Genomic DNA, 14,378 nt, shown 5'->3' with positions numbered 1-14,378 from the left:
TTTTTGACCCTCCCCAAGATTTTTTATATTTTAGCATGTAAATATTTAATTTAGCCTTAATATAGCCATTTCAACTATTTTTGACTTCTTTTACTTTATTTCGTCACAAAATAAAAAATTACAAAAAAAGATATATAATTTTTAGTTTACGTATTTCTCATAAATTTTAAAAATACAAAAATAGTACCTTACTTTTTTTAGCTTTATATAATTATGAAAATTACAAAAAAATAGTTTCATTAATGTTTTGTAGTCATTTTAATCTTGAAAAATACCCAAAAAATAGTTTTGTTTTAATTGTGAGTCTCATTTTAGTAGTTATTTTGCTTACGTAGGATTAATTAAATAAGATCGTATTTTATTCTCGGTTGCGGGGAAAGAATAACATTTGGGTTCAAACGACCCATTTTTAGGACCAAAATTCGGACCTAGCCCATAACAACCCAAGCCCAATACCCATACCCAAGCCCACTACCCTAAAACCCTAAACTAACCTAGACCTATAAATACACTACTTACTCCTTCAGCCGAGAGGAGAGGGGAGACCACATACACGTCTGTTCTCTTCTTCTTCATGAAGAAAGAACTTAACAAAATAAAAAACCCTAAACCAGTCGTACCCCCAACGCCTGAACCACCAGCAAACGACCATAGTCAGCCCCCGTCCCCATCGTCCCTCACGTCCAGCAGCAACCAAGCGACGAACAGCAGACCCGGCGGCAAGCAGCGCTACTGCTGCTGCTGCTTCACCTGTCCGTGAACGACCCTCTCTCACGCTGCTGCTTCACCCCTCGTCCCAAACGACCACCAGCTTCTGCTCCTTAACGCAGCTGCGGCTTCATCTTCTTCAACCAGCCTACATAACACCAAAACGACCCTCCTGAGGTTTCTTCTTCTTCTTCGAACCAACAGCAACCAGACGGACACGAACCAGGTCCGTTTTCATGTTTACGTCCTCCCTTTCTGCAACTCATTTTCTGGGTGGTCGTGAGACCCATTTCTGCTGCTAAAGTTCCATTAGTTTGAGTCCATGTTGGAACTCGCTCGTGAAGATCGGCTCGGAGCCGGTTGTTGAAGTCTCGAGGTCGTTTCCGTCGAGGTTTCCATTTTGGTCCAGTGATTACTGTCGTTTTTGTGTGTGAAGATTCAATGTAAGACCCACTTTCTTTATTTTGGATTTGTTCTGCTTACATGTTTTTGTCCATGTATTTTGCTTCTTCAGTAACTTGTGTGAAGATTAATATTTTCTTTGATTATTTGTTTTGATTTAGACACTAATCCATTAAGAGTGTGAATCCAGCTCATTTTCCGTTTCTCCTGTATAGCCCATTTTGAAGAAAGAGAAAGACCATCCAACAAAAATGGAAATAGGTATCATAATGTAGTAACTGTGTTTGGTTATACATTTAAATTGATTTCAACTGATTTTCATACCCTTTTATTAAGTTTATTTCAAATGGATCTCTGTTCTATTTAATCACAGAAGAAACGAAAATGAGAAAAGTTTTACTGTTCGGTCATGGTTGTTGCGCCAGTTATATGCCCATGTGATTATTTTACTTGTTGTTCTCTATTTAAAAGTGAATAAAGTCATGGTATCCCTGTATCCCATGTGATTATTTTGCTTGTTGTCTTCTTTTTAAAAGTGAATAAAGTTATGATATCCTTGTGGATTCCTTTACGTTAATGTTGTCTTCATAGTTTATATTTTTTTAGTTTTTCTTGTTTTCCTTATAGTTAGCCTATGGATATGAATATCGTTAAGTTTGTTTTAATTATGAACATTCGTGCTTTAAGTTGAATGTGATCTTTTGAAATAAACCGAGGCGTGCCATTTAGCAAATTTCATGACCCTCGCAAAGTGCAAACGCGTAGTTGCTTTAGGCGCATATTTAATAAAATTACTTTCCTAAATTCGGGTGCGCATTTATGTGACCCAAATCAAATCTCAACGACGTTAAAATATGTTAAAAACTACGGGTGCATTTATGTGACGTGGTTCGAGATGTGCTTTAACGACGTTGTAATTCTCTTTTAAAATAATAATAATAATAAAAGCGACTAAAAGTTAAAATTTGCACAAAGGTTCAAAATGTATTAAAATCAGATAAATAAGTCGAATATGACAGTTGAGCGACCGTGCTAGAACCACAGAACCCGGGAATGCCTAATACCTTCTCCCGGGTTAACAGAATTTCTTACTGGGGTTCTGGTTCACGGACTGTTAAACAGAGTCATTCTTTTCCTCGATTCGGGATTCTAAACCGGTGACTTGGGACACCATAAATCTCCCAAGTGGCGACTCTGAATCTTAATAATAAATCTCATTTTGATTGTCCTTTAATTGGAAAAACTCCCTTTTACGCCCCTTTGTGGGCGCAGCGGAAAAAGGAGGTATGACAAGCATGACGAGCCAAGTCGATGAATCTGGTCTCATACTGAGTAACAGTCATAGAACCCTGCTGGAGACGCTCAAACTACCTCTGATAGGCCTCTCTCTGAGTGATGGGGAGAAACTTCTCCAGATATAGCTGAGTAAATTTCTCCCAAGTCAAAGCTGGTGATCCGGATGGTCTAGCCAAATAGTAATCTCTCTACCAAGTCTTGGCGGATCCCGATAAGCGAAAAGTAGCAAAATCGACCCCATTGGTCTCCACTATCCCCATGTTCCTAAGAACCTCATGACAACTGTCTAGATAATTCTGGGATCCTCAGAAGATGCACCGCTGAAAGTAGTAGTGAAGAGCTTGGTGAACCTGTCCAATCACCACAAAGCATCGGCAGACATAACTGCTCCATCACCGGTCTAGGCTACCACACTCGGCTGAACTACTCCAACTGGCTAAGCTGCTGGAGTCTAAAACTGGGGAGCCATCTGCTCCGGAGTGCGAGTAGCAGGAGTTTGGGCTCCTCCTCCAGCCTGAGAGAAGGCTGGTGCTACAGGAATCAAGTCTTCCCGGGTGACACTCTACATAAGGCCCACTAGACCGACCAGAGCATCCTGGAGTACTGGGTAGCAATAAACCCCACTGGGACCTGAGTTGCGCCCACCAAAACTATCTGGGCCGGAACCTCATCATCAAAGTCAAACTAAGGCTTTGTCGCTGGTGCTGTTGCTCTAGGCTGAGCTCTGCCCCTACCTCGGCCTCTAGCAAGGCCTCAGCCTCACCCTCTGCCCCTCGTGGGAGCTATTGCGGGGGCTCGGGATGCTGATCGGTGGATGAGGAAGGTGTGTTCTCGCCATCTGCGAAAGAACAGATTAAAAATTCAATTAGCATTGAGAAACCCTACTGTCCAAAAGCTACCGCACCGGGATCTGCACATAGTGCAGAGTGTAGTATCAGCATAACCGACCCCATGTGCTGGTAAGTGTCTGGCCTAGCCCCGACAAAGTAGTGATGAGGCTAGGACTAGACTACCAAATAAACCTGTGCAGTTATATAATAAACAACGGAAAATAAAACAGGAATAAACAAGTAAAGATGGGAGGGGCTACATGATGCGGGGGAATATCAATACCAACAGTAAAATTAAGAGAAAGGCATATGGACAATTTAGAATTTACAGCAAAACAATAGGGAACTCGAAACCAATCTAAGAACACTTTATTCTTTATTGTTGCGACGTGCAACCCTATCCAAAACACAATAACACTGTTGCGGCATGCAACCCGTTCCATATCATTTATCACTATTGCGGCGTGAAACCCGATCCAATAATATTATTATTGCAACGTGCAATCCGACCCAATTATATCATTGTTGCAGCGTGCAACCCGATCCAATTATATCATTGTTGCAGCATGCAACCCGATCCAATTATATCATTGTTGCAGAGTGCAACTCGATCCACATATACAGTTCAATACCAAATCATAGCTAGAGTCCCAGCAAGGGATCAACAAAGAAATGACACTATACCGGCAAGGGAATCGACAGTATAAGTAAATACATTCCAGCAAGGTAAAATCAGCTATAACCAAATTCGTTCCAACATCTAACTACCTCAACTAACACCAACGCTCAATCATAAGTAATTTCTACGAGAATAATCATAATCCTTGCTCAACACAGAGAATCAACAACTTAGGCATTCGTACTAATTATTAAGAACACACAAATTTCAATTTAAGACTCACGGTCATGCTTGACACCAATGTATAGATACTCGTCACCATGCCTATATGTCGTACTCAACAAGTAACATGTAGCAAATAGGAGACAACTCCTAATCCCTCAAGCTAAGGTTAGACCAAACACTTACCTCGAACTTTCACGGCCAACTCAAGCCTCAAACACCGCTTTTCCTTTTGAACTTGGCTCCAAATCAATTGTATCTAGATATAATTGATTTAATAACATCAATAAACGCTAAACAATCCAATTCCAATGCTTAATTATAGATTTCCTATCATTCTTCCCAAAAAGCCAAAAATCGACCCCGAACCCGCTTGTCAAAGCACGAGGTTCGGACCAAAACCCGATCACCTATTCACCCATGAGCCCGAATATATAATTAGTTCCAAAATTCGACCCCAAAACGAGGTCTAAATTTCAATTATACATGAAACCCTAACTATACCCAAATCTCTAATTTGTACCCTTAGGAACATGATTTAAGCCTAGAAATCTAATGGGTGTTAATGGAAATTGAAGAAAATGAGTGAAATATTATATATCTATAGATTTGTGGTGAAATTCTCTTTCAAAAATCGCCCAATTTGGAGTTTGGAAGAAGAAGCTATGAAATTTTGGTTAAGTCCCGTTTTGGCTTCTGTTTTAAAATCACTGGACAGGCCTTCATCGCGTTCGCGATAGGCCTGTCGCGTTCGCAATGGGTCAGGCTTAGGTGACCTACGCGTTCGCATTCATCGGCTCGCGCTCACGGAGCTTCAGCTCCTAGAGCCTTCGCATTCGCGGGCCAGTGGCCGCATTCGCGTAGCACAAGATTCCCTTTCCCCTGCCCAGGCCATTAGCCTACGCGTTCGCGAGTGCCTGGACGCGTTCGCGAAGGTTACTCCCCCCACAGCCTCGCGTTCGCGTCCCAAGCCCCTCGTTCGCGAAAAACAAATCGACACTTGAGGAATTTGCCTTACGCGTTCGCGAGTGGGACCACGCGAACGCGTAGCACAAAACCTCTGTGCACTGATAGCAACAAAAACCTGCAACTTTTATGAGTTCAAAAACTTTCCGAGACCCATCTAAAACTCACCCAAGACCTCAAAAATATTATATGAACTTATCGGCGCGATCAAATCGCCAAAATAACCTCTTAAACAACGAATTTAGCATAGAAATCTAAGAAAAATCTCAAAACTTTCAAAGTAGGAATTTTCACAACTACGGGTCCGAATCACCTCAAACGATTTCCGTTTCTTACCAAATTTCACATACTCATCTTATTTCACATATAAAACCTATAGCGGGATCCGGAACCAGAATACGGGCCCGATACCATCAAATTCTAATTTCATTCCATTTCCAAAACTCATAAAAAAAATTCAGAAAATAATTTTCTTTAAAAATTCATTTCTCGGGCTTGGGACCTCGAAATTCAATTCCGGGCATACGCCCAAGTCCCATATTTTTCCACAGATCCTCTGGGAATATCGAATCATAGATCCGGGTCTGTTTACCCAAAATGTTGACCGAAGTCAACTTAAATTCATTTTAAAGTCAAAATTCATCATTTTCACAGATTTTCACAAAATGGCTATCCGGCTACGCGCTCGAACTGCGCACGCAAATCGAGGTGATGCCGAAAAAGGTCTTTAAGGCCTCGGAATGCAGAATTTATTTTAAAAAGGTCATCACAATCAGCCCCTGTTGAGAATTCTTTCTAGAAATTGCTGAATTTGAATTTGAATTTGTAATTTTTCTTACTGTTTGCTTAAAAAAGAATTTTTTCCCACCTTGCATCTTTTGCGCAAACACTAAGCATGTTAATATTTTGTCTGGTTTTCAACATCCATGAAAATCAAATATGGAAAAAGTTTGTACTATTAGTCGAGGCTCAAAATGTGAGTTGTAAACGTTTTTTACTTTAATTCACCGAAGATTGTTACAATCTGTAATGATAAATTTGAATATCACTCTCAAATCAGTTTCTAACAACGATCTTCTTAATACCCATTAAAAGAAGTTTCAAATTATATATAAATTTTGTGGTGTATTCGTTTGTAGTGAGTAGGGCCTCTTTCTCGTTGATCAGTTCGTCTTCGCTCTATTGAAAAGTCGGAATTCCTACGGTAATTTTGTCGACGCACGTCGTCTCGGGCCGGATATATATATATATATATATATATATATATATATATATATATACTGGTTGGGGAGTACCCCACTTGTACTTCCCTGTAATTGTTCTTTTTAATTTGTCATTCATTTTGTTTAGTGGTAAAATTAGTAAGAATATGTTTGTTTCTGCCGGTTTATTAAATCCAACCATGAATTCCAAACACAATTTTTTTCACACGTTTATATAGCTACAAACTGATTTAATGAAAACACTATAATAGATTTCAGCAAAGGCAAGATTACGAGAAACACGATAACACTAGAATTTGAAGATAATTAGGTAACTTATAAGATAAATTTCTCCTCTAGAAAGAGAGAGCTACAACAATTTTATCTTAAGAATATTTTTCACTGTACATACGGAATCTCACTCGATGTTTCTAGGGCCAAAACTTTTCTGTAGCTTTTCGTGCTGCAAAAGAAAAAAACAGATAAAGTTAATAATCTACGTAGCATTTTAAAATTGAAAATTGATGATATAAAAGCTGACCTTTGTTTTCAATTGGGCAATCTCCTTGAGCAGCTTCTCAACGAGTTTCTTTTGTTCGTCATTTTCGAGTTTGAGTGCTTCATTTTCTTTTTTCATTTTGCTAAAAGAATTGAAAGCACCATATAAATCTCTTGAAGACTGTAAAATAAATAATGAGAAAGAATAAAAAAAGAAGAATGAAATGGAAAAAGGACTCACTTGATAAGTTCTTGTTTAGAACTAGAACTCGGTTGCCCTGAATCCATTGGTAAGAAATTAGAGCAAATTATGAATAAAGAAGGTTTTCTTTTTCTTTTGTTTGATATATGGCCTGCCTCTTACAAAGAGGAGAAAGCCCTTTAAATAGAATGTTTTCATAATCTTCTTACCAAATCTAATATTTAAAGTTCATATTATCATAATAGGAAATTAGGGAATCTGAAAATTTAGCATATCTTGAGAAAATAGTAAGAAATTAATTTTATTGCTTAATTAAACGTAAACTAAGAAGGCATAGATCGGGACTCTAGATCATGAAATATTGTTACTTAAAAACAAATGTGAAATATGACGACTACTTTCCAAATGGAGACAACAAAATATTGTGACGGTCAAATGTGAATTTTTTTTATTGAAGTCATCACCTTCAGGCTATAGCCTTTGGTGTGGAGGTTAGGCAAGACCCCTACCATGTCTATATATAAATAAAAAGATACAAAATAGAGAGGGACATGGACCTTACATCTATAACTAATGAAAGAAAGGAAAGCCTAAATTCCTTTCATTAATACAAGCTATACAATCAGCTTACAAAAAAATTGCATTTATCTTGTCTTCTTCTCATGAAGGAAGTTGCCATCTATATAGTTGAAATAGTCCCTTGGACTCTCTTGGCAACTGTTTGAGAGAGTAATAGAAGGTGCTAGTTCCACTAGAAGATGCTAACTTAGCGAGAAAATCCGCCACTTGATTTGCTTCTCTGAAGCAATGAGAAATCTATACAGTAGCGTCTCTCATAGCATGAATATTATCCATGGTAATGTTGTTTAACTTAAGGTTATTGGTTCCCCTGTTAAAAAGCATATTAGCAATCACCATGGAGTCCAGTTCAATATGAATCATGCCTAGCCCATGTTGAATGCACCATTTAGTGCCAAAGCTGGCCGCCATTGCTTCAGCCTGATTGTTGTTGCTGCTGCTGTACACAGGGAGAGAAAAAGCCATCAGGAAATCTCTTTCACTGTCCCTGACAATACCTCCGATGCCAGCATTTCCATTTTCTCTGATGAAGCTTCCATCTGTGGTGAGTTTGATCATCCCCGCCATAGGTTTATTCCAAGTGACTTGCTTGATGTTCACTGTGTATTGAAGTCTTCAATCATATTGCAAATATTGGTCCATGTACCTGTTAAGTTATAACTAGGATAGGTGATTTGAAGGGCTGCATGAATGTGCCAGATGGTTTGAAATTCCATCTTGCTTTTGTAAAATTTTTTTGCTCGCCATATTTATATGTCGTCCAGCTTTTCAAAAGTTCCCAAAAGATTACCACTGGAGCTATCTGTAATAGAAGCTTGTGTATAGAATTTTTTGGATTAATGTCCCACCGTTCCTTAATAACTCTGTTGGTTGGCTACTGGTGGTGATTGATTACTAAAGGAGCACTAACGTATTTCCAAATGTGCCTAGTTGCTACTCCCTCCACAAAGGTGTGACGGATAGAGTCATTATTAGGCATATTGCAACAACAACATCTGGATGTTATTTGGTTGCCAAATCTAGCAAGTACTTCATCAAAGGGGATTTTACCTAAACACAATCTCCAAGTAAGAAATTAGAATTTAAAAGGAATAGAGTTATGCCAAAGCTTACTGAAGAACATATTTGTAGGTATTCGTTTGCGGATAATATGCCACACAGATTTATTTGAGTATTGGCCATCTTTAGTACTATTCCATACAGCATCATCTATAACAGTTGGTTGGCCAATGTTAATATTGCTAATGGCTTCCACCATTTGATTTGTGAGGGTGTTGCACAGCTTGTTCATGTCCCAATCACCATTGCTAATAAATTCACTAACGTTGGTTTTATTACCAATGGAGGTAGTAATACTATTATTGCCATAAGGCAAAGGACCTGTCATTGTCCAATTGTCCTACCAAAAGTTGCAGTCACCAGAGTTAATAAGCCATATGATATTGCCTTCTGCTTTGTCTCTAGCCATAGCAAGCGTTTCCAAGCCTGTGAGTTGTCCGAGATCCATTTCTTTTTAACAGGATGACTCCTTGGGCAATATTTAGCTCTAAGAAAATCAGCCCATAATGAAAGATTTTGTTCTAAATCTCCACCATCTCTTGATAGTTAATGTGGCAGAGATATCTTCAAGACTTTTAATTCCAATGCCACCTTCCTCTTTAGGAATGTATAAGTTTTTCCAGGAGCTCCAATGATAATTATTTTTTTCTTCAATAGTTCCCCAAAGGAACCTAGCCATATGTTTTTCAATAAGGTTCAAAGTGCCTTTGGGAGGGCTTAGAGCAGTAAGCGTGTAAGTGGGCAGAGACTATAAAACACTCTTGATAAGAACCACTCTGCTCCCATAGGTTAACATTCTACCTTGCCATCCATTAAGCCTCCTTACAATTTTGGTAACCATGTTATCAAAGAAACATATCTTTTTCCTTTCAACATATATTGGACAACCAAGATAAGTGAAAGGGAAGCTCCTATCCATAAAGCCTGTGCAATCTCTCAACCTGTTGATTCTATAAGTGCTAGCTTTAGCGCCTGTGAGAAAAAAGCTTTTTATCCTTATTGACAAGCTGACCCAATGCCTTTTCATATTTTTTGATCTCTTTCATCACCATCTTGATAGTTTTTGAATTACCACCATAGAAGATAACAATATCGTCAACATAAGCTAGATGATTTATTTGAGGCCCTCTCTTATTCATAGAGAAGCTAGTGAAGTTCTCATTATGAATAAGGTTGTTCAAAGATCTAGTTAATACTTCTGCAGCAAGAATAAAGAGAGAGGAGGATAGAGGATCCCCTTGCTTGAGTCCATGAGAAGAGATAAAGAAGTCATGTCTAGTACCATTAATAATAATCGAGTACCAAATATTCGAGACCATCCTCCAAATCATATCAGACCATTCTTAACAAAACCCAAATTTATTGAGGACAGCAATAAGAAAGCCCCAAGAGAGCCTGTCATAGGCTTTATCCATATTAAGTTTCATAACAATATTTCCACCCTTGTTTGGTTTTGAGATATCATGAATGATCTCCTAAGCTAGCATCACATTTTCCGTGATTAGTCTCCCAGAGATAAAACCACTTTGGTTTTCAAAGATTATCTTGGATAGAAGAGGATTCAACCTTCTGGATAAAAGTTTAGAGATGATCTTACTAGTGTAATTACACAGACTAATAGGTCTAAGTTCTTCAAATCTTGACAGAGAACCACCTTGAGGATAAGAGCAATGCAGGCATAAGAGTAAAATTTAGTGAGATTCTTCCCTTTAAAGATATCCGTGACAAATTCAATGATGTCCTGCTTGATGATATCCTATGTAGCTTGAAAATATTTCTCATTAAAGCCATCAGGTCCAGTAGAGCTTTCAATACTCATATTGAAAACAGTGTCTTTGATTTCCTCTTTTGAAGGCATGATAATCAACCTCTCATTGTTTTCCTTTGTAATAAGGTTAGGAATGCAATTCAGGATATCATTGCTCACACTAGATTGCTGGTTGAGATTGAAGAAGCTCTTAAAGTGCTTGACATCAGCCTTAGCAATTTTATCCTCACCTTGTATCCACCTATCTCTGTCATTCTTCATTATGTGAAGTTGAAGCCTTCTTCTCTTGTCTCTCAGAATATTATGAAAATAGCTAGTGTTGCAGTTACCATTCTTGAAACAATTAATCCTAGTTTTCTGTTTTATCAAGGATTCTTGCATTCCCAGCCATCTAGTATATTCAGCATAACTTTTATTTAGCTCTTCTCTTCCTTGCTCATTGTTATTTTGCATATCAATTTCTTCTAGGATTTTCACCTTATCTTCTTAGGAACTTACTTGTTCATGAATATCCCCAATGTTATCCCTTAACCATTGACTGAGATGCTTACTAAGAAGTTTCAGCTTACTTTGGAGCCTCCACATAGCATTACCTTCAATATTGGTGTTCCATATTTCCTGAACCATATCTAGAAAGCCAGGTTGAGTGATTCAGAATTTGAGGAATCTAAAGTATTTGATGTGATGTTGTTGGTCATTATGACATTTTACTAGAAGGGGTCTATGATCAGAACCATTCCTTACCAAATGTTTCATAGTGTAATTTTGGAAGTGTTGAGCCCATTGAACATCGATCATAATTCTTTTCAATCTCTTCCAAATTTTTTTTTTAGGTCTTCTACTATTGCACCAAGTGTATCTTGGACCAGTAAAACCAATGTCTATTAAGCCACAAGATTCCATAGTGCTAATAAAATCCAGATTTCTATATGTTCAATGAGGATTACCACCTAGTTTTTCAGCTGAATCCATGATAATGTTGAAGTCACCACCAATACACCTAGGGCCATCAATAGTGTTGTTCATGTAATGAATACTATCCCACGGATCTCTTCTTTCACTAGTAGTACATTTGGCATATATTATTGTAATGAAGGTTCCTGAATCTGCAGCATTTTCTTTCATATTGAGAGTAATTTTTTGTTCACTATTTATCAACACCTCAGTGTGATCCAGGTAGTTCCAGAAGCACCAAATCTTACCATTGACATTAACCTGACAATGTTGAAATCCTAAGAATCTTTTGTATCCATTTATCTTACTCATATCAACAAAGGGTTCAAAGATTGCCACAAAAACTACCTTGTTGATGTTGATAAGAAGTTTAAGTCTGTGAATAGCCTTCTTGGATTTCACCCCTCATATATTCCAGAAGATTGTACTAATCATTGGATTGAGGGGGAGGTTTGTTGTTTGCTTCCTCTTCCTTTACCAGAAGGGGATGTGTTGTTTTTTATTTGTTTTCCTGCTTTTTTGTTTCTGTTTCTTTCTTTGGATAGAGATGATTCACTTTTGTCTATGAAATTTTCAGCAATCTCTGTGAGGTCTTTTTGTTTACTTTTCTTCCTGTCAATCTTTCTGTTTTTGCTTCTTCCTCTATAATAGGAAAATCCATCTTCATACTGATTTTGAGAAGTAACCTCATATCCATTAGTCATAGTTTTGGATTCCATAGTTGCTTATTCTTCCACATGGTTGATTTGTCCTTGGTTGCAACATTCAGGCAGTTGGCTTTGATTTATCGTGTGATCCCAGTTAAGATCAATACAAACATTTATGGCTTTTTGGTTTTTGATCTCCAAGGGTAAGCTAGTTGATTGGACATCCTCAATTGTAGCCTCTATGATTGCATTGTTCTCTTGATTGTCTCCCTTGTATTTGTTTTGGTCACTGCTTTTTTCCTCACTGCTCTTTACCTCTTTTCCTGTACTCTTTGCTCAAATTTCCCCAGTATCATGAAGTTTATTAGTAGTCATACTGGGTTCCCTCTCTACTACACGATCTTGATTTAGGACATTCTCATGGTGATTACCTTCAGTCATTGAGGCTGCTATTTGTAGTGGAACTGATAGGATCTTGACATGATAGTGCTTTTTAGTGATCTTATCTCTGATAGCAGGTTTAAATTTGACATTGCTCTTATTTTTTGTCATTTTTTTGCTTTCTTATTCTTTTTCTTCTTCTTTTTTTGTTTCAGCATCAATGTTTTGTTGTAGTATAGGGCTGTCTGTTTTCTCTTTTACCTCTTCCTCCTCAATATTTTGAGTTTTTGTCTATAGAGTGTGTTCACCCTCTGCTGGTTTCTGATTCTTCGTAGTATGAGTCTCATTTTCTCTATCTTGTTGTTGTGGTCTTCTTTTTTACCAGTTGCTTTGTTCTTGGTTTGATGCTCCTTGCTTTTGTCTTGCACCTCCTCGGCATTAGTTGCAATCTTCTTCTCTAAAGCCCTGCATTCAATCACATTGTGTCCCAGTTTTCTACAATGTTTACAATACTTAGGTATGCCCTCGTATTCCAATTTCTGAGTGTAACCATCTGGTGGTGAATCATCATATTCTTGGCCTATGAATACACTTTCCGACAGTGGCTTAAGGAGATTAACCTCCATCCTAATCTTGGACATACTTGGTCTAGTTCTTCCATAGGAAGCCGCATCTAGAACCAAAGGGGTTCCAACAGAGCTGAGAATTTGTTTAACATAGTTCCATGTGTGCATATGGAAAGGCAGTCCCGACCGTAATACCCACGTTGGGGCAACAGGGAGATCTTCTTCAGGTTTAAAATTAGGGGACCATTTTTGTAGCCACATTTACCGACCATCAATTTCATTCACTCTTTTAAACCATACCATTTGACAATCTTCCTCATTGAATAGGTCGATGAAGACATTGTAATTGTCATAAACACCAATTCTGGCGGATCCTTTCAAAGTTATCAACTCGTTAAACCTTGACCTAATTCTATCAATTTGGGGCAGGGTTTAAGAAATCGACAATTGTGTACTTACATTCTTCTGCCATTAGGCCATAGTAGTCTTTAGCCTTAAACATCACTGCTGGATTCACTCGGTTGAGTGCCAGTCGCGTTACCCGAGTTTGGGGCGTAACACTTTTAATAGTTATACTTTTTAAGATAAATTCTTCTAGATGTTAGTTGACTTTACGAACAACTCACATTTAAAACATGTTTTTGAGCTTACCTACAATATTAAAAGTATCCATCTCTAAAAATAATACTCTCTCCAACGGCTAACTCAGCGACTATATTATCCAGCGCGTATCTCCACGCTCCACCAAATGTAGCCGTCGGGAGGCCTACTTCCGGCGAGTAAGGAGAAGCAAAACATCCCTCTTGAGGGAGCGAAACTACCCACTGAAGGAATTCAAAATAAAATCTCCTATGCGACATCGGTCACAGCTCCGTCGTCTTCCAATTCGAACCCAATTCGCCATGAAAGGGAACAAGTTATTGCAAAACATACAACTTATGCCGGCATTATCAATGTACTCTTTGGTATCTTTTTGAGGCTACGTAGATATAGTGTGGGTTGTATATGGGTGCTTGGAATGTTAAACAAGTTGTGTTGTGATTGAATCACTTGTTCCACTTTGAACCATGAAAGTGTGTGTGTGTGTTTTGAGATTTATTAAATGAAGTAACTAATGGTAATGAATTTGGTATTGTCTACATGATCTCTTTATTGGTTAATTAACAAAGTTATGTATTCCATATAGATCATGGGTGAGTTTGGGTAGAAAGTGCGCTGGGAAGAGGGTGTACCACTATCGTTGATCAATGCCTCCTGCTATGGAATCACCTATATTCATTAAAGATGCAGCGCCCCCGACCAAAGGGATATTAGTATGTATGAAATAATATTAGTATGTATAACTAAATGTCCTCTCAATAGAATGAGTAATAATGCAAGAAGAAACAATCATTATATCAATTAAAAACCTCAAGCCATATCAATTATCAAGTTGGGAACACGATGAGTCTTTTATGTAAACCTTTGTATTTAATATTT

The 14,378-nt window shown here is 38.0% G+C and overlaps 1 protein-coding gene and 1 long non-coding RNA gene across 2 annotated transcripts; both read right to left on the bottom strand.

Annotated features, from left to right (window-relative positions):
* Window positions 1-6,575: 6,575 nt before the first annotated feature.
* On the bottom strand, window positions 6,576-7,073 carry LOC104248168 (uncharacterized). Its single transcript, XR_716392.2, has 3 exons — window positions 6,985-7,073; window positions 6,787-6,886; window positions 6,576-6,708 (listed from the first exon to the last, which is right to left on the bottom strand). It is a non-coding gene; the product is annotated as an uncharacterized lncRNA (long non-coding RNA).
* Window positions 7,074-12,590: 5,517 nt separating this feature from the next.
* Window positions 12,591-13,160, bottom strand: LOC138880056 (uncharacterized). Its single transcript, XM_070159707.1, has one exon. It carries the CDS (start codon window positions 13,158-13,160, stop codon window positions 12,591-12,593), a length of 570 nt encoding a protein of 189 aa, XP_070015808.1.
* Between the last annotated feature and the right edge of the window lie 1,218 nt (window positions 13,161-14,378).

Source organism: Nicotiana sylvestris, chromosome 10 (genome assembly GCF_000393655.2).
Source record: "Nicotiana sylvestris chromosome 10, ASM39365v2, whole genome shotgun sequence".
In the NCBI taxonomy this organism is placed as follows: Eukaryota; Viridiplantae; Streptophyta; class Magnoliopsida; order Solanales; family Solanaceae; genus Nicotiana; species Nicotiana sylvestris.
This window is presented reverse-complemented; position numbering and strand designations above follow the sequence as displayed.

What these genes read in the sequence shown, in the direction of transcription:
- LOC138880056 (XM_070159707.1), bottom strand. Translation starts at nt 13,160, where the DNA reads ATGTGGCTACAAAAATGGTCCCCTAATTTTAAACCTGAAGAAGATCTC.